General features: G+C 40.2%; 2 protein-coding genes across 2 annotated transcripts in view; both read right to left on the reverse strand.

The window, feature by feature from the left end:
- CLCN4 (chloride voltage-gated channel 4) overlaps positions 1–8,907 on the reverse strand; it is a 63,611-nt gene extending 54,704 nt beyond the window's left edge. Inside the window, exons 1-3 of the mRNA XM_073667313.1 lie at positions 8,756–8,907; positions 3,819–3,974; positions 571–722 (exon numbers count right to left, since the gene is read on the reverse strand). Of these exons, the coding sequence (XP_073523414.1) occupies positions 571–714 (144 nt within the window). The 5' untranslated portion in view covers positions 715–722; positions 3,819–3,974; positions 8,756–8,907. The remainder of the gene's footprint in view (positions 1–570; positions 723–3,818; positions 3,975–8,755) is intronic.
- Positions 8,908–13,382: 4,475 nt separating this feature from the next.
- Positions 13,383–22,120, reverse strand: part of WWC3 (WWC family member 3) — a 168,625-nt gene continuing 159,887 nt past the window's right edge. Inside the window, exons 19-23 of the mRNA XM_073667314.1 lie at positions 20,990–21,154; positions 19,251–19,343; positions 18,288–18,518; positions 17,414–17,541; positions 13,383–14,116 (exon numbers count right to left, since the gene is read on the reverse strand). Coding sequence (XP_073523415.1) covers positions 14,050–14,116; positions 17,414–17,541; positions 18,288–18,518; positions 19,251–19,343; positions 20,990–21,154 — 684 coding nt within the window. The 3' untranslated portion in view covers positions 13,383–14,049. The remainder of the gene's footprint in view (positions 14,117–17,413; positions 17,542–18,287; positions 18,519–19,250; positions 19,344–20,989; positions 21,155–22,120) is intronic.

Genomic DNA, 22,120 nt, shown 5'->3' on the forward strand with positions numbered 1-22,120 from the left:
CTGATCGCTGCAAAGTGTCACACATAGCGACATCGCTGGTGAGGTCGCTGTTGCGTCACCAAAACCGTGACACAGCAGCGATCTCGCTAGCGATCTCGCTATGTGAGACGGGGGCTTTACAACATGAACTGCGCAGGATGTGAGGATTCACAGGTCTGCAGTCACATAGCCTGAGTGACTGCACATTTGTAGTCTAAAACCGGACAACAACTTTATTGTCCATTAATTTAGAATGTGATGTCATAAAAGCTGATGTAGGTGCAACGTGTATGTCCCAATACTTTTGTATGGTCATAGTGTATGTACCTCTATGGATGGAACCTCTGTAATGGCATAGCCCCTTTATATATCAAAAGATGTCCTGTTTTTGTAACTCATACTTAGATTAACAATGCTTATCATTAGATCAGGGATTATTGGATTGTGCACTGTTCCCTTTTCAATTTTACTAATCGCTTCTTGCTATATTATTGCTGAGGTTGGCAGTTCAATAGAACTTATACCTCCATAAAGACGGCAACCACTATCAGTTAGATGCATTGATCACACTCATACAGAATGCATTCTCACCTTCCTGTGTCTGTCTGTGTCCCGTGATTTCTCTCTCAACCAGTCAATGGTGTGGAAATCCTCATATGTCCCAACATCTGGAATAGGTTCATCAAGGAAATCCATGAGGTTGCTGGAACCATTTACCTCTCCTGTATTAACCATGATGGCTTCTATAATAAAACAAGATGTACATTATTAAATATCCGCACATAACACTGTATGTATGCAGACTGTATTGTACGGCTCAGTGTATATCATTATCATTTCTTATATAGCCTTTGATGTGGAATTAGTCTCATACATGGATTCCAGCCTTAGATGAAACATATTATTGAACCTTAATAATTAGAATTTAATAAAGCCATGCACATGAAATACATGAATCACATATAAGAAATGAGTACTGCGGACCATGAGACAACACCATTGTAGAGAGAGTCGGAAATCAGCATAGTGATTACTAATAACTTCTGCAGTTTGCCAATCCTAAAAGTCATTCTCTTGATATTTCGGTAGGATTAATATTCTATTGGTTGGTGCTTCCTTTATTTCATTAGAAGAATTACACCATAAGGAGACATACTACAGGAAATCTATAAAATACTATTTGGTATAATTGACCTTTCAGGGACGAGAAGAGATTGCTCTTTGCATACTGCTCTCACCTTGCATTCAGGCACCCGTTTTTTGGTCTCGTCGGGACTTACGTCCGGGGCCATAGACTATAATGGTGCCGGCAGAGTGAACGTGCGCTCTGACGTGCATTATTTTCGAGTGTGTACACCTACTGGAGGCAAACACCCAGACGTAGGAGACAGCATCTGAGTGTCCGCCTCCTGTAGGCATGTACGCCCGAAAATGATGCACGGCAGAGCGCACGTTGACTCTGCCGTCACCATTGTAGTCTATGGTCCTGTTGGTGCATATGTCTGAATCCTGTTTTACAAGGGGTTTGGACATAAGCCCCAACGGAGCCACCAATCAAGTGCAAAAACCCAGTGTGAAAGCTCCCTAAGGGAAGGCACAGTTATTCTGCCAGCAGGTCTGCTATCTCACAATATAGCTGCTTTGTCATATGGCAGCCGATTCCAAGAAACTTTCCACTTTTTGAGGCCATGTACCACTCCTGCAATGAAGAAAGAGCACAGACAGGCTGAATCTTCTTCCTGCATGGATTTTGGTTAGATCAGTGAATGGAACAAGATATGAGAATGGGACTCGTTTATAGCTTGTCACCAGCAAGGGGTGTATTATGAGAGCATGTTGAGGTGGGAATTAAGAGATAAGGGTATGTGAATACATGAAAGAGGGCAGAAGCACTGCTGTGACTACTTGAGAAAAAGAGGTGAGACACTGCTATGATTACTAAGGGAAAGTTACTGTTGAGACCAAGGGGAAAGGGGAAAAGGTGGTGACCATTATGTAAATACAGAGAAACTCTGCTGGGACGAGTGAGGGAAGGTATCTTACAGGTAAAGCTGGTTTCCAAAACACGTAAGACATTAGGACCAGTATGTACTGGTCGATTTATTATTATTGCTAATAAAGCAAATCTATTTTTTATAGGAACTTCCTGTGATGCTGGATTTCCTTTCCTGTGATCTCTGTTCTGCATTGCATTTCCCAAGTCCTGTTTGTGCGCCGGAGACAAGAGTGTATGTCGCACAGTGCGGTGACATGGCCACATGCTAGACCTGAGGAAAGGTTGGTATATTGGCATTGCTGTGAATCTGTGACTACTGGAGAAAGGGTGCAGTACTCCTGTTAATCTGAGCGGATGGATACTGCTGTGACTACTAAAAGCAAGAGGGGAATACTGCTGTGACTACTAGAAGTGAGGGGAAATTACAGCTGTGACCACTGGAAGGTGGAGGTCTTGGTAAAACTTTGTGTTAACACTGATGTCAGACTGGGACCATTACATAGGGATGAGTGGCGTTACATAGGGATGAGTAGCGTTACATAGGGATGAGTGGCGTTACATAGGGATGAGTGGCGTTACATAGGGATGAGTAGCGTTACATGGGGATGAGTGGCGTTACATGGGGATGAGTGGCGTTACATAGGGATGAGTGGCGTTACATAGGGATGAGTGGCGTTACATGGGGATGAGTGGCGTAACATGGGGATGAGTGGCGTTACATAGGGAAGAGTGGCGTTACATAGGGATGAGTGGCGTTACATAGGGATGAGTAGCGTTACATGGGGATGAGTGGCGTTACATAGGGATGAATGGCGTTACATAGGAATGAGTGGCGTTACATAGGGATGAGTGGCGTTACATAGGGATGAGTGGCGTTACAGCGTTACATAGGGATGAGTGGCGTTACATGGAGATGAGTGGCGTTACATGGGGATGAGTGGCGTTACATGGGGATGAGTGGCGTTACATAGGGATGAGTGGTGTTACATAGGGATGAGTGGCGTTACATGGGGATGAGTGGCGTTACATAGGGATGAGTGGCGTTACATGGGGATGAGTGGCGTTACAAGGGGATGAGTAGCGTTACATAGGGATGAGTGGCGTTACATAGGGATGAGTGGCGTTACATGGGGATGAGTGGCATTACATGGGGATGAGTGGCGTTACATGGGGATGAGTGGCGTTACATGGGGATGAGTGGCGTTACATGGGGATGAGTGGCATTACATAGGGATGAGTGGCGTTACATAGGGATGAGTGGCGTTACATAGGGATGAGTGGCGTTACATAGGGATGAGTGGCGTTACATAGGGATGAGTGGCGTTACATAGGGATGAGTGGCGTTACATAGGGATGAGTGGCGTTACATAGGGATGAGTGGCGTTACATAGGGATGAGTGGCGTTACATAGGGATGAGTGGCGTTACATAGGCACCACTTAGCTCTTCTTTCTGACAGAGATGACTTTTGCAGTTCCCTTATCTGGTCGACTTACAAAGCTTCAGGACGTGCAGTGTGTATTGGAGCGCAGTGTCCCTATTACTGAAAAATAATATGAGGCATTACACGCCGCAGGCAGTTTTGAAGAATGGTAAACAGGATTCCTCTCATTACTGTTCAAAAAGAGATTCTACAGCAGCGGAGGCTTATAATATAAGAAAGGAAGTACCTACCCCAATTATAAAGAATATTAGGACCTTCATAACTGGACTCAACCTTGGGTCTCCCCTTCATTTATGCTCCCTGGTGACTTCTAACATTCTTATAATTTACGGCTCGATATCATCTTTCTTTACAGGTGGATATGCAGCACTCAATGTAAATCTTAATAAAACGACTTTACCTTTTCTTTGCTGATCTGAAGGGATATTTTTCCTCTTGATTGTTGCTGGTGATGCAAACAGACTGTGGCTAAACAGGAGTTACTACCATGTAGAAGCCGGTCATGATGAGCGGCAGCATAGAAATGGCCGGTGTTCCCATATCAAAGTGGACTGGGCTGTCAAAGAAAATACAAGACTCAGAAACATAAATACTCAGATAGTCTGTACTCTCAATCTGTGCTAAATTACTGCAGCCCACGGATGTAAGAATGTCACAGCATGCAAATGTTTGGCTTGGTCGTATTTTTGTCCCAGTTGCTATCAATGGAAGAAACTTCAGTATTAAAAACAATTACAGAAATTCTGCAGACTATAGAACTGTTCTAGAAACAATCCCCCAGTGATGCAGCGGGCAGCGATCACTCCGTATATTTACTGATGTCCCCCACAAAGAGAGGGTGGGGAAGGCTATGTGCAAACTGAACATTTCATCCTGAACGTGGAAGGGATTTTTTTAAATACATGTAATTTAAGAGGCCATATATTGTTAATAAAAATATTGCTCTTAAAAACCCATTGTAGTTTGATCTGATCTCTTAACAAACCTATAGCTGGAGGGCGAAATGTTAGGCAGTGTAAAATGAGGCTAAAAAGATCAGATACCTACAGGATATCAGAGGTGGGAAGCGACTGAGTTGTTACATTAATCGCCACTACTGGTTAATGAAAAGGCTATATATCGTAAAAGAAATAAAATGAAAACATTCGAAAAACTTTGGGCTCCTTGGCTTGATACTCCAGCCTAGAGCAATGTTAAGGGCTAGGATGTTGACCCACCTTCTATTTAAACTACTATTGTATGGCAGATAAACTGTTATCTCAATGAATAAACTATTGCAGTAAATATCTGACTACCTATGTACAGTATACTGTATATTATATGCAATAACTTGTTACCTGCTGATACATACAAAGTAACAGGACTGGATATTGGGTAAAAAAGGGAGGGAGAGGGGGATGGGATGGTGGGAATATGTGTTTATATGTATGTTATTTCTTTTTTAAAACACCAATAAAAATTATTTGATTAATAAATTTTCTTCTGTTTGTAATAACTTGATCATACAACAACGATCTTCAACACAAAGATCCAACTAATCAAAAGTGTTTACACCACAAATCTGGAATAAAACAGTTTGAAAAATTGCACATTTTTTGTCCAAAGTGAGGTTGCAAAGAAATTTTGCAACTTTGCTGCATTTTCATGCCAGTTTTAGCTAGCTCCATCAAAATGGGTGAAACTTTTGCGGGAAGGGGCGTGGCGGCGCTCGCTCTCCTAATGCATGACCAGTTGTTGCCTACAAATTTTGACAAGACTGAGTTTCATAGAAGATTTTTTTAACCCATAACATGAAAGTAAGGTTAATAATATAACTTTCATTACAAAATCTTCAGTTGTACTCAAATTAGTTGATGCAAAAATGAATACACCCCACATCAAAAACAATTACATCTAGTATTTTGTATATTCTGCCATTCATGATTCCAAGCACCAAGTCTGCTAGGCATGGAATGAACAAGTTGGCGACATATTGCAACATCTATCTTTTTCCATTCTTCAAGAATGATCTCTTTTGGAGCCTGGAAGCTGGATGGAGAGCGATACTCCACTTGTCTCTTCAGAATTCCCATAGGTGTTTCAGTTGGGTTCAGAACAAGAGTCATAATTGGCCACTGAATCATTTTCACCCTGTTCTTCTTCAGAAATGCAGCAGTGGCCTTACAGTCATGGCCAAAAGTATTGAGAATGAGACAAATAGTAATTTTTACAAAGTTTACTGCTTCATTTTTTGTAATGGCAATTTGCATATACTCCTGAATGTCAAAGAGTGATCAGCTTAACAGCAATTACTGTACTTGCAAAGTCAATATTTGCCCAGAAAATGAACTTTAACCCCCAAAACACATTTCAACATCATTGCAGTCCTGCCTTAAAAGGAGCAGCTAACATCGTTTTAGTGATTGATCCATTAACACAGGTGTGGGTGTTGATGAGGACAGGGCTGGCGATCAATCAGTCATGATTAAGTAAGAATGACATCACTGGACACTTTAAAAGGAGGCTGGTTCTTGGTATCATTGTTTCTCTTCAGTTAACCATGGTTATCTCTAAAGAAACACGTGCAGCCATCATTGCACTGCACAAAAATGGCCTAACAGGGAAGAGTATCGCAGCTACAAAGATTGCACCTCAGTCAACAATCTATTGCATCATCAAGAACTTCAAGGAGAGAGCTTCCATTGTTGTCAAAAAGGCTCCAGGGCGCCCAAGAAAGACCAGCAAGCGCCAGGACCGTATCTTAAAACTGTTTCAGCTGCGGGATCGGACTACCAGCAGTGCCGAGCTTGCTCAGGAATGGCAGCAGGCTGGTGTGAGTGCTTCTGCACGCACTGTGAGGCGGAGACTCTTTGAGCAAGGGCTGGTTTCAAGGAGGGCAGCAAAGAAGCCACTTCTCTCCAGAAAAAACATCAGGGACCGACTGATATTCTGCAAAAGGTACAGGGAGTGGACTGCTGAGGACTGGGGCAAAGTCATTTTCTCTGATGAATCCCCTTTTCGATTGTTTGGGACATCTGGAAAACAGCTTATTCGGAGAAGAAGAGGTGAGCACTACCACCAGTCTTGTCTCATGCCAACTGTAAAGCATCCTGAAACCATTCATGTGTGGGGTTGCTTCTCAGCCAAGGGAATCGGCTCACTCACAGTCTTGCCTAAAAACACAGCCATGAATAAAGAATGGTACCAGAATGTCCTCCAAGAGCAACTTCTCCCAACCGTCCAAGAGCAGTTTGGCGCCCAACAATGCCTTTTCCAGCATGATGGAGCACCTTGCCATAAAGCAAAGGTGATAACTAAATGGCTCATGGAACAAAACAGAGATTTTGAGTCCATGGCCTGGAAACTCCCCAGATCTTAATCCCATTGAGAACTTGTGGTCAATCATCAAGAGATGGGTGGACAAACAAAAACCAACAAATTCTGTCAAAATGCAAGCATTGATTATGCAAGAATGGACTACTATCAGTCAGGATTTGGTCCAAAAGTTGATTGAGAGCATGCCAGGGAGAATTACAGAGGTCTTGAAGAAGAAGGGGCAACACTGCAAATATTGACTTGCTGCATTAACTCATTCTTCAATATAACCTATTGGTACTCATAATATGATTGCAATTATATTTCTGTATTTGATATAAACATCAGACAAACACTAATAAAAACCAGAGGCCAGCAGATCATGTGAAAATATCATTTTGGTGTCATTCTCAAAACTTTTGGCCATGACTGTAGATTATTGTCCCCCTGGAAAACTGCACGTCTACTAAGGGCATGGAGTGATAGCAGCATCTTCTCTTTCAATAAAGAGCTGTACACCTGTGAATACATGATGTCATCAATGAAATGTAGCTCCCCGACACCAGGAGCACTTGTGTAGCCCCACATAAGGACACTGCCACCACCATGTTTCATTGTAGGCACCAATAATTTGGAAAAAATACATGTCTATCAAGGGAACAGAGTAATAATAGCATCTTCTTGTTCAATATAAAGCAGTACATCTGTGAATTCATGATTCCATTAATGATTTATAGCTCCCTGACACCAGGAGCACTCATGCAGCCAACAAAAGGACACTGCCACCACCATTTTAACTGTAGGCACCATGCATTTAGAAAACGTATGTCTACGAAGGGCATGTAGTGATGGTAGCATCTCCTCTTTCAATATAGAGCAGTACATCTGTGAATTCATGATACCATCAATGAAATGTAGCTGCTCAACACCAGGAGCACTCATGCAGCCCCACATAAGGACACTGTCACCACTATGTTTCACTATAGGCACCTTGTATTTTTCTAAATTCATTTTTCTAATTCCATTGAACCTACAGTGAAACATGGTGGTGGCAGTGTCCTTAAGTGGGGCTCCATGAGTGCTCCTTGTGATGGCAAGCTACATTTCATTGATGGTATCAAGAATTCACAGATGTACTGCTCTATGCTGAGAGAGAAGATGATACCATCACTCTGTGCCCTTGATAGACATGCACTTTTCCAAAATGACAATGATCCAAAACACAGATCTGTTGCATTTCTGAAGAACAGGGTGAAAGTGATTCAGTGTCTCCTGATGTGAACACAGTAGAACACCTGTGGGGAATTCTGAAGAGACAAGTTGAGCATTAGTCTCCATCCAGCTTCCAGGCTCTAACAGAGGTCATTCTTAAAGAATGTAAAAAGATAGATGTTGCAATATGTCACCAACTTGTTCATTACATGTCTAGAAGATTTGTGGTTGTCCTTAATAATCATATAAAATATTTGTAGTAGTATTTGATGTGGGGTGTAGTCATTTTTGCATCAACTAATTTGAGTAAAACTGAAGATTTTGTAATGAGTTATATTATTAACCTTACTTTCATGTTATGGGTTAAAAAAATTTCTATGAAACTCAGTCTTGTCACAATTTCAGAAATTGTTCTTGTGTTCAGTGAGATATTGATTAAAAACTTACATGTTTATGTACACGATGCGATCATTCTCAGTGCTACTGATCTCTTCTCATGTAAATGAACACAAGACTGTTTAGTATTCTGTTATCTGAGCACCGAGCTGTCATGTCACGGCTGACACTAATCCCAGATTAGTAGGGGGCTATTTATATTTACCGGACATTTCTAGCTCTCCGTACATACATTATGTATGTCGCTAAGCATTCAGTAACAAAGAGCTTTTATCCGCACACTTGGACAATAGGCCGTCAGCCTCCCGGCCCCATATGGCAGCATTTACATGGAGATGTCAGCTCCTTGCACAAATGCGGTACTCTTACTGGAAACATCAGCTCTCCTTCCCCACCCAAGATTTTATATAGAAGATGCAGTCTCTGTGCACGTACCTGCAATGTAACATCGTTCAGCCAGGGCCCAAAGAAGAGCACAGCATCCTTCCTACAGGTACTGAGGCTGCAGAGGCAATGATGTCAGGCAGAGGAAGCAGAAATCATGTGACTTAAATCTCCTTTTTCAGAAGGGCTGATTTAAAGGGACAATGTCCCAGTCTCCTATGAATATCAATAACTGCACTTGTTCATATGCTCGTGGTATTGTTGGTAAAGCCGTACTTGGAGTAAAATACCAGTCAGGCTTTTCATATAAAATAGAGATTAGCAGATTAACGTCTGCTAGCAAGAACAACTTCATTCATAAACACCTATCTAAGAGTTTTACTAAGATTCATACTGCACGCTCCATTCTTAAGAACATTTATAACAAGACATTTTTTTTTACATCAAAGGAAGAAAATAATCTCTTAAGGCATTACATTCCTGCAATTATTACATTATTACATTTTTTTTCTATTAGATTATCCATTAATAATATATTACTTATCGCACATAGGCATAACAAGTTTCCGCATTGTCTGAGTTTTTGGTTACTGCATTGTTTTGTAACATCACATTATCTGTATGGAAACTAAAAAGATAGATATTAAATTTTACATAAAAAAAAAAACATGATGATGTTTCAAAGTAACAAAAAAAAGAAAACAAATTATTAATCAATACAAAGCAGATATATGATGCGGATCGGCTGTGTTAATATCAGTAAGAGCGGATGTATTTCCTTTAGCACAGATTTTTGGAAGCCTGTCCATAGTGTGCCTGTATCATGGGACATAATTCAACCCATCTGATTTTGGTCTGTGGGTCCGATAGATAAGACAGCATATACAATGTACTTCTGTTCAAACGAGGCCCATCCGTAAACAGATAGAATGAACAGATTGCTAGCACTGGCCCCTTATTTATGTGAACCTAGTGAGGCCAAGGGATTCTCTTCCCCAATTTGTAGGATAAAGGATATGTGCACACTGTTTTTGCATAAAATCCACATTTTTGAGATGTTTTACATTCTTGAGGAGGTTTCCACTCAGTTTCTACTCCAAAACCTCATAAAATAACTTCATATTTTTGGAGCAGAATCGAAGTGGAAACTCTCCAAATCCTTCTCAAAAGCTCCATGGAGTTTCCGCAAAGCTTCTGCTCCAAAAACGTAACAAAAAGACTCAGTATGCACATATCGTGACTGTTGATATGAGAAGTTGCTTTTTGTTTTTTTCTGAAGAGGTCTTGAAATATTCCAAGTGGAAAAAAGAAAATGTGTCACTTCTTTGAAGAAAATCCTGAAGCTAACCACTCCAAACTAGGTACTGTCCAATCAAAAGACTGAAAAGAACGCTTCAGTATAAAACTCTTCTAAAACCCTTTAAGTGTATGTGCAGAGTCTTTTTGTTGAGTCTTCAGAGCAGAAACTCAAAGTTTTTGAGGGGTTTTAAAATTTGGAGGAGGATTTGGAGAGTTTCTGCTCAGTCTCTGCTCCAAAAAAAAGTCTTGAAAAGCTCAGTGTGCATTAGCTTTAACCTATTCAAAACAGCTTCACAAAACACTTTAGGAAAAGAAAAACTCTTAAAAAAACTTACAAATACAGGCGTTTTCTGAGGTTATGTGCACATGACGTCTTTATTCCGATGGTGGAGCAACCAAGGTTTTCCTAGACAAAGATGCTTCAGAAAAACGGCGGTCTGTTTCCTGAAGCGGCTTCGCTGGTGATTTTATCATCTTTTTTTCTGTGGCTTCTCTACTGCTAGTGTCTTTTTAATTTTGTTTTAACTATAAAGAGCGGGCGGTCTCCAAACGAAGTCGCCTGAAGAATGAACATGTTACTTCTTTTAGGCACTTCACGGTTTCTGAACCCTTAAGTGGTAAAAAGAATTAGTACAAGAACATGTGCACAGTAATATCATTATTATATTGTTGTGAATCATGTTCATTTTTTAAGAGGTTTTGTGGAGATCTTTCAGATGGGTTCCAGGCGAAATCTACCTGAAAAAGACGTCTTGTGCACACTATCATGAAGCAGTTTCTGGTTTTTGAATGCTTAAAAAACCCTCAGTGTACACATAATCAAATACTATTAGAAACTTTTAAGTTTGTACAAATTTATATCAGACAATATTATCATGGAGCATTGTTCATATTTGCATAGTAGGTTCCCATCAGACAGAGGACTGCATTATTTAGAAAATATATTAGCACAATGACAGATTAAAAAGTCAACATTCTGAGATAAAATGTCTTTTGTGTGTTACTATTCGCCCATATCATAGCAATGTGTTTCTACGTAGTTTGACACTTACTGGATAGCGGCAACTGGCAAGGAAAACGGTAGTACCCAGTTATTCAATAGATTGCCAGGAGGGATGACAGGAACTACACAATGCAAAGTTCTAAGAAGTTCTAAGACTTCAGATGTGCTTCAGAATTGTTGTTTCATGGTACAAACAGAAGTATTTAATAATATTTTAGGAGAGCTGCATCTCTGGAGTCTCTGAATATTTGTATTTTAGTCCAGATGGCTATACTTATTCAGTAACTTACTGCATGACTGCATCTTAGACCAGAAAGTTGTGTGACTCAAATCCTATGTATAGCGGATCCTAAGCAGCATTCTTTTTTAAAAATAGATTGTTGTGTAGTCCACAAAGCAATCGTACAATGGATCAGGCTTGCTTTTCCAGCCAATCTCACAATTGCACTATCGGACTGAGATCTGGGGAATTTAGACAATAAGTCAACATTTTGAACTCTTTGTCATGTTCTTCAAACCATTCTGCTGAGAGAGACAAATGCCATTATGGAACATTGTTGCTATAAAGAAGTGTACTTGAGTGATTTAGTAAATTGTTATATTGGTGAGTTTTTTCCCACGAATTGCTCGCTTCAGGTCCTTTCACAACATTTCTATAAGATTAAGGTCAGGACTTTGACTTGGCCGTTCCAAAACTTTAACTTTATTTGTTAATCATTATTTTGTAGAACGACTTGTGTGCTTTAGGTCATTATCTTTCTGCAAGACGCAGGTTCTCTTAAGATTCAGCTCACAGACTGATGTTCTGACATTTTCCTGTTAAATTGTCTGATGAAATTTAGAATTTATTGTTCCATCAAGATGGCAAACCATACTAGCATAGATGCAGCAAAACAGACCCAAACCAGGATACTACCACCTCCATGTTTCACAGATAGCATGAGGTTTTTATGCTGTAATGCAGTGTTTTGCTTTCTCCATACATAAATAATCTGTCTATAAAACATTGTTTCCATAAATGTAGCCATGCTCCTTTTGGAGAAAAGTGAGTTTCTCCTTTCAATGGGTTCATTGTCCTCCTGATGGTGGACTCCTGAACATTAAATTGTTTGTCCACTACTAGGACAACCCCTTCTTAATTTAAATGTTTGTCCCCGATAAAATAAAAAAGCTTATTGTGAGGAGCTGCCCACTTACTAAAGACTATGAGACTTCTCCATCAAAGAGCTCAGTTTCCATCTATATTATTATTGTGTTGTATTAGAGATTTGCTTGCTGTGTTTTATTAATGTTCTACTTGCTCGTCAGTTTATGTACACTACTTTTACGTGTAAAGTGTCCTGCATTCCAGTAATCTCATCAGTATCTCAGGAGCCTTAAGCCATTGTTCAAACAGAGTCTAGGCCCATTGTGTGAGTGTTGAAAGAGATTCGGCGGAGCCATCACCACAGGGTGTCTCACATGCAGACCCAGGTGATGGCTTTGACCTGAGAAAGATACCTCCACTAATGCACACTTAGCTTTGGGGAGGGAGGGTGAGAGCAGTTCTGCCCATTCAGGGGGCTGATCCCAGTGAAGGAGAAAAGAAGCCACATGTTTAGTGGGGAGTTGGGTGGAATGACATTGAAGGAATAGGATCGAGACTGAGAACCTGGAAGGATGGATGGATGCATGGCATATGGCGTGTTGGAGCTCAGTTACCGACTGGTCTGGATAAACATGCTACAGTTGTAGGATCTGCTGTTTGGATTTAAACTTTCTTAAGGATTGTTGCTGCTGGATACCTGTGCTTCCATAATTTTTCCTGTCATCTGGAGGATCGGGGACTGTGACTACAGACTATACTGGCACAAAGGCAATGGAACTACCTCCCCGGGAGGGGATCTTGTGGACTGAGACAAATTGTATTTTAGACATTTACCTGGAATTGCTGTATTAGCATGGATGTGAGGAGTAAAATATTGTTGCATTGTTAACCAGCCTAGGTGATTATTAAAACCCACAAACTCAGATCTTTACACTTATACTTACTTCCCGTGCCGGCGCCGCTCCATAAGTGTCAGCACTCGCGGTCCCAGGGCTCCCGTGCAGTGGAATGACACGTGATGCCAAAGCCCAATCAGCCCTCTCCTGTGACCAGAGAATCCTGACAAGTGCACACTGTGTGTACTGTGAGGATTCACAAGTCTGCAGTCACAGAAAGCAATTGTAGACTTGAACCCAAGTACTGGACAACCCCTTTTATGACTATGGATTTAGAAGGGGATAGCATGAATGCTCCTGTAGAAGTAAAGTGTAGGTGTCCCCATACTTGTGTCCATATAGTGTATGATATACAGTATATATATTTTTACTAATACAAAGACAAAAACACAATTTCTGAAAAATGCAATGCCATCTTTAATCAGTATTAAAAACTTTGCAGTGATAATATTTCAATAGAGAACAGAGATGGTGGAAAAGAATAAGAGATACATTATGAAGAATGTAGTAATAAGAAAATAGGTAACAAAAAAGCTACTAAAAGGTGATACTATTTGCAAACTATTTTCATTTCAGGTAACAGAAAGAAAGCAAGTTCACCCGTCCAATTCGGCTGTATGACAAAACACTTGGAAGCATAAATTCAGTCTAAACATCTTAATAGCAGGTATTTTCCCTCAAGGAAAATAATGACCTATAAATAAATTACAATACAGCGAATTGCCTGAACTTGCCTTATTTCTGATCTCCAGCCTTTTATTAAAGTCACATAAACAGCATCAACACTGTACACAATTCATCTGAACAGAGTAGTTGATCTATAAAATAAGTTGCCTTCAAGGATGTCAGTGTTACAGCAAGGAAAAACCAAGCCTCGCTGCAGTCATATTATAAAATATATAATTATAGATATTTATATATGCATATATGCTTCTGGTTTTCTTTATTTTTTTTACAAAATAATGAATAACTTTGAAAACATAATATTAAACTTCACTAGTTTAATAACTTCATGGAGTTACAAACAGAAGGGTCGATGCTTCTCGAGCTTGAAAACACATCATACGTCATCGGCTGGAAGAGGAGGTATGTTTATTCTTGGTCTGGTGAAGAATGCGATCTTTTCCCTGTTGATAATACACAAAAATATCAAGTAAGAAGACAATAAAATATGTGTCTCAATTCTACAAAATACATAAGGAGTTTCCAATTGAATAGGATCGGGATACAAATTTGTATGAATTTTATTTGTAAGGCATGTGGCAGATTTACTGCAATTTGTATGAGAATTTCCATGCATTTTCTATTACAGAAATTTCAACCCACATAGAGGTTTGCCCTTTCTGCTTACACCATTCATATGTTGCAGAAAAAAATCTGTCGACGTGTGAAAACACCTTAAAGGTCCTAACCCAAAGTGATGTTAAAGGCCCACTCCAGTGTTTTGTTTTTTTTACAGCGCTGGAGTGGTGCTTTAAATGTAAGTCCCCTGCCCTCGGTCATATACTCACCTTCAGGCGTCTTTCGGGGCTGCTCCGGCCCCGTGGCGCCATCTTGTGAGCGCAGCTTCTGAGTGGCCAGAAATCAGAAGCTATGTCACAAGCTCTCAATGTTAGTCTATGAGAGCTAAAATGAAGCCTGAAAGAGGCTCTCATAGACTTACATTGATTAGTGACCTCCGGCTCGCTCCATGAAATACTGGAACAGCCGGCAGATCACAAACTGCAGGGGACAGACCGGAGCGGCGGAAAAAACTGATGAAAGTGTCGAAAGGTGGCAGGGGACTGGATTTTAAGCACCACTCCAGGGGTGATAAAAAAAAACAGCTGGAGTGGTGCTTTAAATTCAGCATATTCCTAAATGTATACACCTTCTAATTTTGCGGGGCTTACCCCAGCTGAGTGTGCATGTGTTCTTAATGGGTAAAATGGAGAGTGCCACTAGTATTCACTTCTGATGATGGCAAAAGAACTGAGCTATTAAAATTCTACATGACCAATTCTTCTCACCTTGAATACCGTATGCCAGGGTAGTGTCAGGTGGCACCAAAATCGGTGGGTTCCCTAATATGTATGGGAGCCTTAAAATGATTTTGAGATATAAACACTACGTTGCATCAGGCATGGACACAAGGTGTCATGTGCTAATAAGCGGAAGGGGTGCCCAGTTTGACAGACAGAAGATTTCCAGCGCAGACATACTTTGGCGGTCATGGAGGATTGAACTGGAAGAGGGACCTGTGTGGATCAATTATTTTTACTCATCTCTAGTAGCAGTACATATGAATATAGAGAGTAAGAAGCATCAAGATTGTTTCTTGATACTCATGTTTGAGTGCTGGGCCCTTGGTTACATATTTGGACCAATAAAGATAGGGAATAATTGCAATGGGAAATATTTTTATTACTGTTTTTCTATAAGAAACTGAAACATATGTTACATAGACTATATTTCCTTTTAATGCAGATTGTGCATTGTTAAAAGTGCTCCTAGAAAGAACTGATTTTAACTTATAAGGTAAAGAAGAAGAAAAAACTGAATTTCTGTGCAGCGAGGGAGTAGACCAGATGGGAAGATGATGGCAGTATGATACTAGAGCAGCCTCTAGAGAGAAGTTGGCTCTATAGGGAATTAGAGCATTCACCAAACTGTTACTTAGCATGGTTTTATACAAACAGTGGACTGGTTGACTCCTGCCAAAAATTTATGCTGCCAAAGAAATAATATATCCAGATTTGTTTGGGTTTCCTCGGGGTTCTCCGATTTCCTCCCACACTCCATAGACATACTGATAGGGAATCTAGATTGTGAGCCCCAATGGGGATAGTGACGATAATGTCTGTAAAGTGCTGTGGAATTAATGGCGCTATATAAGTGAGTAAAATAAATGAACAAATAAAATATAATATACACTACCGTTCAAAAGTTTGGGGTCATTTAGAAATTTCATTATTTTTGAAAGAAAAGCACATTTTTTTCAATGAAGCTAACATTAAATGAATCAGAAATACACTCTATACATTGTTAATGTGTAAATGACTATTCTACCTGCAAACGTCTTGTTTTTATTGCAATATCTACATAGGTGTATAGAGGCCCATTTCCATCAAAATTGACCTTCCTTTGAGCTATTTGAGAATCTGGAGCATTACATTTGTTTGTTCTACGAAACTCTCAAAATGGCCAGAAAAAGAGAACTTTCATGTGAAACTCGACAGTCTATTCTTGTTCTTAGAAATGAAGGCTATTCCATGCGAGAGATAGCCAAGAAACTGAATATTTCCTACAACGGTGTGTACTACTCCCTTCAGAGGAGAGCACAAACAGGCTCTAACCAGAGTAGAAAGAGAAGTGGGAGGCCCCGCTGCACAACTGAGCAACAAGACAAGTACATTAGAGTCTCTAGTTTGAGAAATTGATGCCTCACAGCTCCTCAACTGGCAGCTTCATTAAATAGTACACGCAAAACGCCAGTGTCAACGTCCACAGAGAAGAGGCGACTCCAGGATGCTGGCCTTCAGGGCAAAGTGGCAAAGAAAAAGCCACATCTGAGACTGGCTAATAAAAGGAAAAGATTAATATGGGCAAAAGAACACAGACATTGGACAGAGGAAGATTGGAAAAAAGTTTTATGGACAGACGAATCAAAGTTTGAGGTGTTTGGATCACACAGAAGAACATCTGTGAGACGCAGAACAACTGAAAAGATGCTGGAAGAGTGCCGTGCCTTATGCCATCTGTCAAGCATGGTGGAGGTAATGTGATGGTCTGGGGGTGCTGGTAAAGTGGGAGATTTGTACAAGGTAAATGGGATTTTGAATAAGGAAGGCTATCACTCCATTTTGCAACGTCATGCCATACCCTGTGGACAGCGCTTGATTTGAGCCAATTTCATCCTACAACAGGACAATGACCCAAAGCATGCCTCGAAATTATGCATGAACTATTTAGGGAAGAAGCAGGCAGCTGGTATTCTATCTGTAATGGAGTGGCCAGAGCAGTCACCAGATCTCAACCCATTGAGCTGTTGTGGGAGCAGCTTGACGGTATGGTGCGCAAAAAATGCCCATCAAGCCAATCCAACTTGTGGGAGGGGCTTCAGGAAGCATGGGGGAAATTTCTCAAGATTACCTCAGAAAATTAACAGCTAGAATGCCAAAGGTCTGCAATGCTGTAATTGCTGCAAAGGGAGCATTCTTTGACGAAAGCAAAGTTTGAAGGAGAAAATTATTCTTTCAAATAAAAATCATTATTTCTAACCTTGTCAATGTCTGGATTATATTTTCTATACATTTTGCAACTCATTTGATAAATAAAAGTATGAGTTTTCATGGAAAACACAAAATTGTCTGGGTGACCCCAAACTTTTGAACGGTAGTGTACATTGTGTCGATTTTACTAGATTCTTAAAATGGTCAGCTTACCTGAAGGTCTGCACCTGTAAAGGTTCCTTCTGGTTTCTACCACGCAGCTGGAATACTTCTTTAGAGGCTTTCTTCAGCATTTTCTCCGCTGCCTGTTCTTGGTGTTGCTCGAGTTTGGTCTGTCTTGTCTGGTTATTGGATGCAAGAATACAAAATATACTGTCAATAGCAATAGATCAACAATCTTAAAACCAACCCATGAAACGTATAAGGGCTCATTCAGACATCAGCTTTTCTAGTATGCGTTTTACCTCTTTTTCACAGATAGAACTTGTACCTATTATGGTCTATGGACCTGTTCACATGGCGTGTATTTTTGTCAACTGAGTGCTCTGCACAAAAAATGTCCGAACTGTTGGAACAAACTCACTAGTACAAGTCTATGGGTCACTAGAAAAAAAAATTGGTCAGCACTCGGATGCCATCCATGCTCTGTACATTTTTCTCAGACTATTTGATATGAAAAACTTAAGAAATTTCCATCTCTTTATTTAGATCCGAGAAAAACAGATTACACGCTGACCAAACACTCATGGTAAAAACTGACACACTGACCAAACTCTGATGAAACGCAGACCATTTTTTTGCATACAAGAAAAGTCACTGTTGTGTGAATGAACTGTAAGCCAGATGTTCAGAAAAAACTTCAATCAATGGACAATTTTCCACGTGACGGCAAAAAGTTTTGTATTTGTCCTTAGTATATTGTTTTAAATAACTCTTGTTATGCTACTTATCACAGCATCTAAAGTATTGAATAGATGGGATCCTGGCCATTACAGCAGGTGAAGGTACAAATAAATAATAGATTAAATAATATATTATTGAAATTGATATATAATATATGCCAAAGAGTCGATTAAATAAGATTTACCTGTCTTTCTGCCTCTAAGAGCAAACTACGGAATCGATCGTCACGCAGAACCCACTGAGGAAGCTCACTCTGGCCTCGATGCTGAACCTCCTCCAGGCGTTGCTTCAGCTCTTTAAGAGCATTTATTTCCTCATTTAATTGTCTCTGCTTTGTTCTGGAAGCCTGGAGATCCAGCTCCAGGTCGAGAGATGTCCTTGCCATGATTTCTGCCATGGAAGATTGACAGGCTTGCTGCAGAAGGGAAATAAAAAAAAAACATTATCTGTTGAGTGTAAAGAATATGAAAATAATATCAATCACTGCTTAGACCATCCATCCATCCAATTCACTAATGTTATAAACTACTCCAAAACTAAAGCAGATGCCTGCACACGTGAACATTTGCATTGTTAATTCAGTCCCAAACAACTGAAGATCATGTATTTGAGTGCTGCCTAAAGGGAACCTGACAGCTGATACATGTTGCCCAAGTCATGGGCTGCATGTGTCAGGCACTGGCTTTATGATTTCAGCTAGGGAAGCTTGACTGACGCTGCGGCGTTTCAGAGAAGAACATACTCAAAGCTGCCAGGGACCAAACTGCATATAGGCACACAGGGAAAGACATGTCAGTCATTGGTAGCAGGTGGGGAGAAGCAGCCAGGGACCCGCCTGTCTGACTAGTCATCGGTGCGGCTCGGTCCCCGGACACTTTAAACTATGTTTTTGTCTGTAACGCCGCAGCATTTCAAAGTCACACATACCTGGCTGAGATCACACAGCCAGCCTCTGATACATGCTGTTTGGGATCAGGCAGCATGTATCAGCTGTCAGGTTCCCTTTAACACAGATCTGACAGATCATAGATTAGAAAGCTCCTATCGGAACAAGACCTAAGGTTCTCTATATGCAAATCACAATGTGACCGTCACTTAACATTAGAACTTTTAGAAGCATAAAAAAGCATGGACATTATGCTCATACCTGTTTATAGCGTAATGTTCGCCTTTCCAGTGTATTTCGGATGAAAGGTGATTTTCGTGGTAATGTTGAACTATCGCTGTCACTTCGATATAACTAAATGAAAAAATAAGATCACATTATACAAGACTTCTTATAGTGCCCAGTTTTTACAAGCTGATGGGTGCAGAAGGCAATGCTGCAATATTATGGACAGATCTGATCTAAGTTTCTTGATGGAACATCTTCATTATCTGGGTGCTACAAGCTGGTAGCTCAAGTTAAAAGTAGATTTCATAGAATCATAGAATGGAGGGGACCTCCAGGGTCATCGTATCCAACCCCCCTGCTCAATGCAGGATTCACTAAATCATCTCAGACAGATGTCTGTCCAGCCTCTGTTTGAAGACGTCCATTGAAGGAGAACTCACCACCTCTCATGGCAGCTTTTTACACTCATTGATCATTATCACTGTCAAAAAGTTTTTTTCTAATATCCAACCTGTATCTTCTCCCTTTCAGTTTCATCCCATTGCTTCTTGTGTTTCCATGTGCAAATGAGAATACGGATGATCCCTCTACAGGTTGACAGCCCTTGAGATAATTGTAGACAACAATTAAGTCTCCTGTCTACTCTTTTGCAAGCTAAGCATTCCTAGATCCTTTAACCGTTCCTTGTAGGACATTGGTTGCATTTTGGCGGAGACAGAACAGACTAAAGGCTATGTAGCTATCATCCCACCCCAACACACATATATGCTCCGATAAGCTGAGTATGCGTGCATTTTTAACGGGAGTGTGCCACTGGTATAAACTTTTGATGATGGCTTATGTGTTAGAACAACAAAAGGACTGAGTATTAAAATTCTATATGTTCGAACCTTGTGTCCTCCAACACTATCTATGAGGGTAATGTTGGGTGACACCAAAATCAGTGGGTTCTCTTATGTGTATAGGAGCCTTAGATACAAACATGGTTATGTCAGAGGAGAGCATGGATAGAATGGCAACTCTGGAATTGCCTTGCTACTTTGTGAGTATACAAATAGGGGTACATAAAAATCTATGGGACTCCCCAATATAACTTTTTATTGATTTACCATTAAAAAAATGTCAGAAACAAAAATTCAGTTATCTGAGCCAATATACATAATGTAACAAATAGAAAGTCACAGAATAGAGTGATTGTAAGCTATATAAAAGTACATACGCCGTGGTAATAGTATATGGTCACCTGGAGAAACACACACAACCAGAGTTTCGCATCAAGCTTTGCCAGGGGGATAAATCCTACCATGAGGTGCGGTATTACAGAAGATACTTTTCACTACAATCTTCAATATTCAGCCTCTGATGGAATGTAAAGCCATGGAGTCATGTGGTTTTTTTTTCCATAAAAGCCTCTGTATGCTGTATATGAAATTTGAGGAAACAGGCCTCATGCAACTCTATGCGTGCTACATTATGACTCTGCACAGCTGAGAAGATGGATAGAGCTGTAACATGCCATGTGGATGAGGACTAAATAGAAGAATAAATGGCAACCGACAGAGTAACAAAGCTCATGCAACTTTCAGCTTCCATCTTGTGTTGCATCACTGCTTGAGTGATCAGCAAAATAATATAGACAACAGCATGAAATTCCTACAGAATATTCAAAAAATCTATAAATCTATATTGAAATAATTTTTTTTACTGAATTACAGCAGATGATATTGCTTTACATATAATATTACTTTAATTTACTGATAGATCAAACTTACTCTGCAAACATACTGATTCCGTGCACCAGGAGAAAAGGTCTGGGAGCGGACGATTGTGCTGCTACGGACAAAAGGAGACCCACGAGACCTGCGGCAGGACCTCTCCTTTTTCAGCATAGTAACATCTTCTGGAAAGACGTCTTCTGTGTTGGTCTCTTTATCTACCTGCAATGAGAAAAAAACACTTGAAATGAAATTTCAAGTAAATTTCATGATGTATACACCCTAAAAATTTAGTTGTGGAAATTAACCTATAGATCTGGTTAGTATTTTTAATTAACATGGTCAAAGACACCTAAAGTGGGGCAATAAAACAAGCGTGAAAACACACATTTTCCATTTACCTCTAAATCTGAACATTTGTAGCCTGTATTTTATAATCTATGTTGAATGCCTATTTTATGTTACATACTGTATACAGTTCTGCACCACCCTATATCTCCTCTCTCATCTCAGTCTATCATCCTACACGTGCTCTCCGTTCCACAAATGACCTAAGGCTAACATCCCCCATAATCCGAACCTCACACCTCCGTCTCCAAGACTTCTCTCGTGCTGCACCAGTTCTCTGGAATGCTCTACCCCAGACGATCCGATTGATGCCTAGCCCCGATGTCTTCAAGCGCGCTTTAAAACCCATCTCTTTAAACAAGCATACCACCTCAAATACCCAGTAAACTAACTTTCCCCTGTTCCCTCCTAAATACTATTCAGAATCTGCACCCTACTATTCATCTGTCTCCACATCCTCCATGCACACGATGACTGCACTCGGTAATTGAGTATGGCACTTGAACATACGTGCTGATGACCGGATCATACAGCTTTATATGATAATCCTGACTTATTATAATTGCCAGACCTGAAATAACAAGCGCTTTCCACCTATTGTGCCCCCCCATTTCCTTGTAGATTGTAAGCTTGCGAGCAGGGACCTCACTCCTGATGTAACTGTTTAAACTGTCTCACCTTGTATTGAATTTATTGTCTGTACATGTCCCCGCTTAATTGTAAAGTGCTGCGGAATATGTTGGCGCTATATAAATAAAAAATTATTATTATTATTATATACATTAGGTCTCATTCAGACATCTGTGATTTTCATCAGTGTTTGGTCAGCTTTTTCCATCA

Source organism: Phyllobates terribilis, unplaced genomic scaffold, assembly GCF_046119375.1.
Source record: "Phyllobates terribilis strain yellow unplaced genomic scaffold, ASM4611937v1 Scaffold_2__4_contigs__length_985480577, whole genome shotgun sequence".
Classification (NCBI taxonomy): domain Eukaryota; kingdom Metazoa; phylum Chordata; class Amphibia; order Anura; family Dendrobatidae; genus Phyllobates; species Phyllobates terribilis.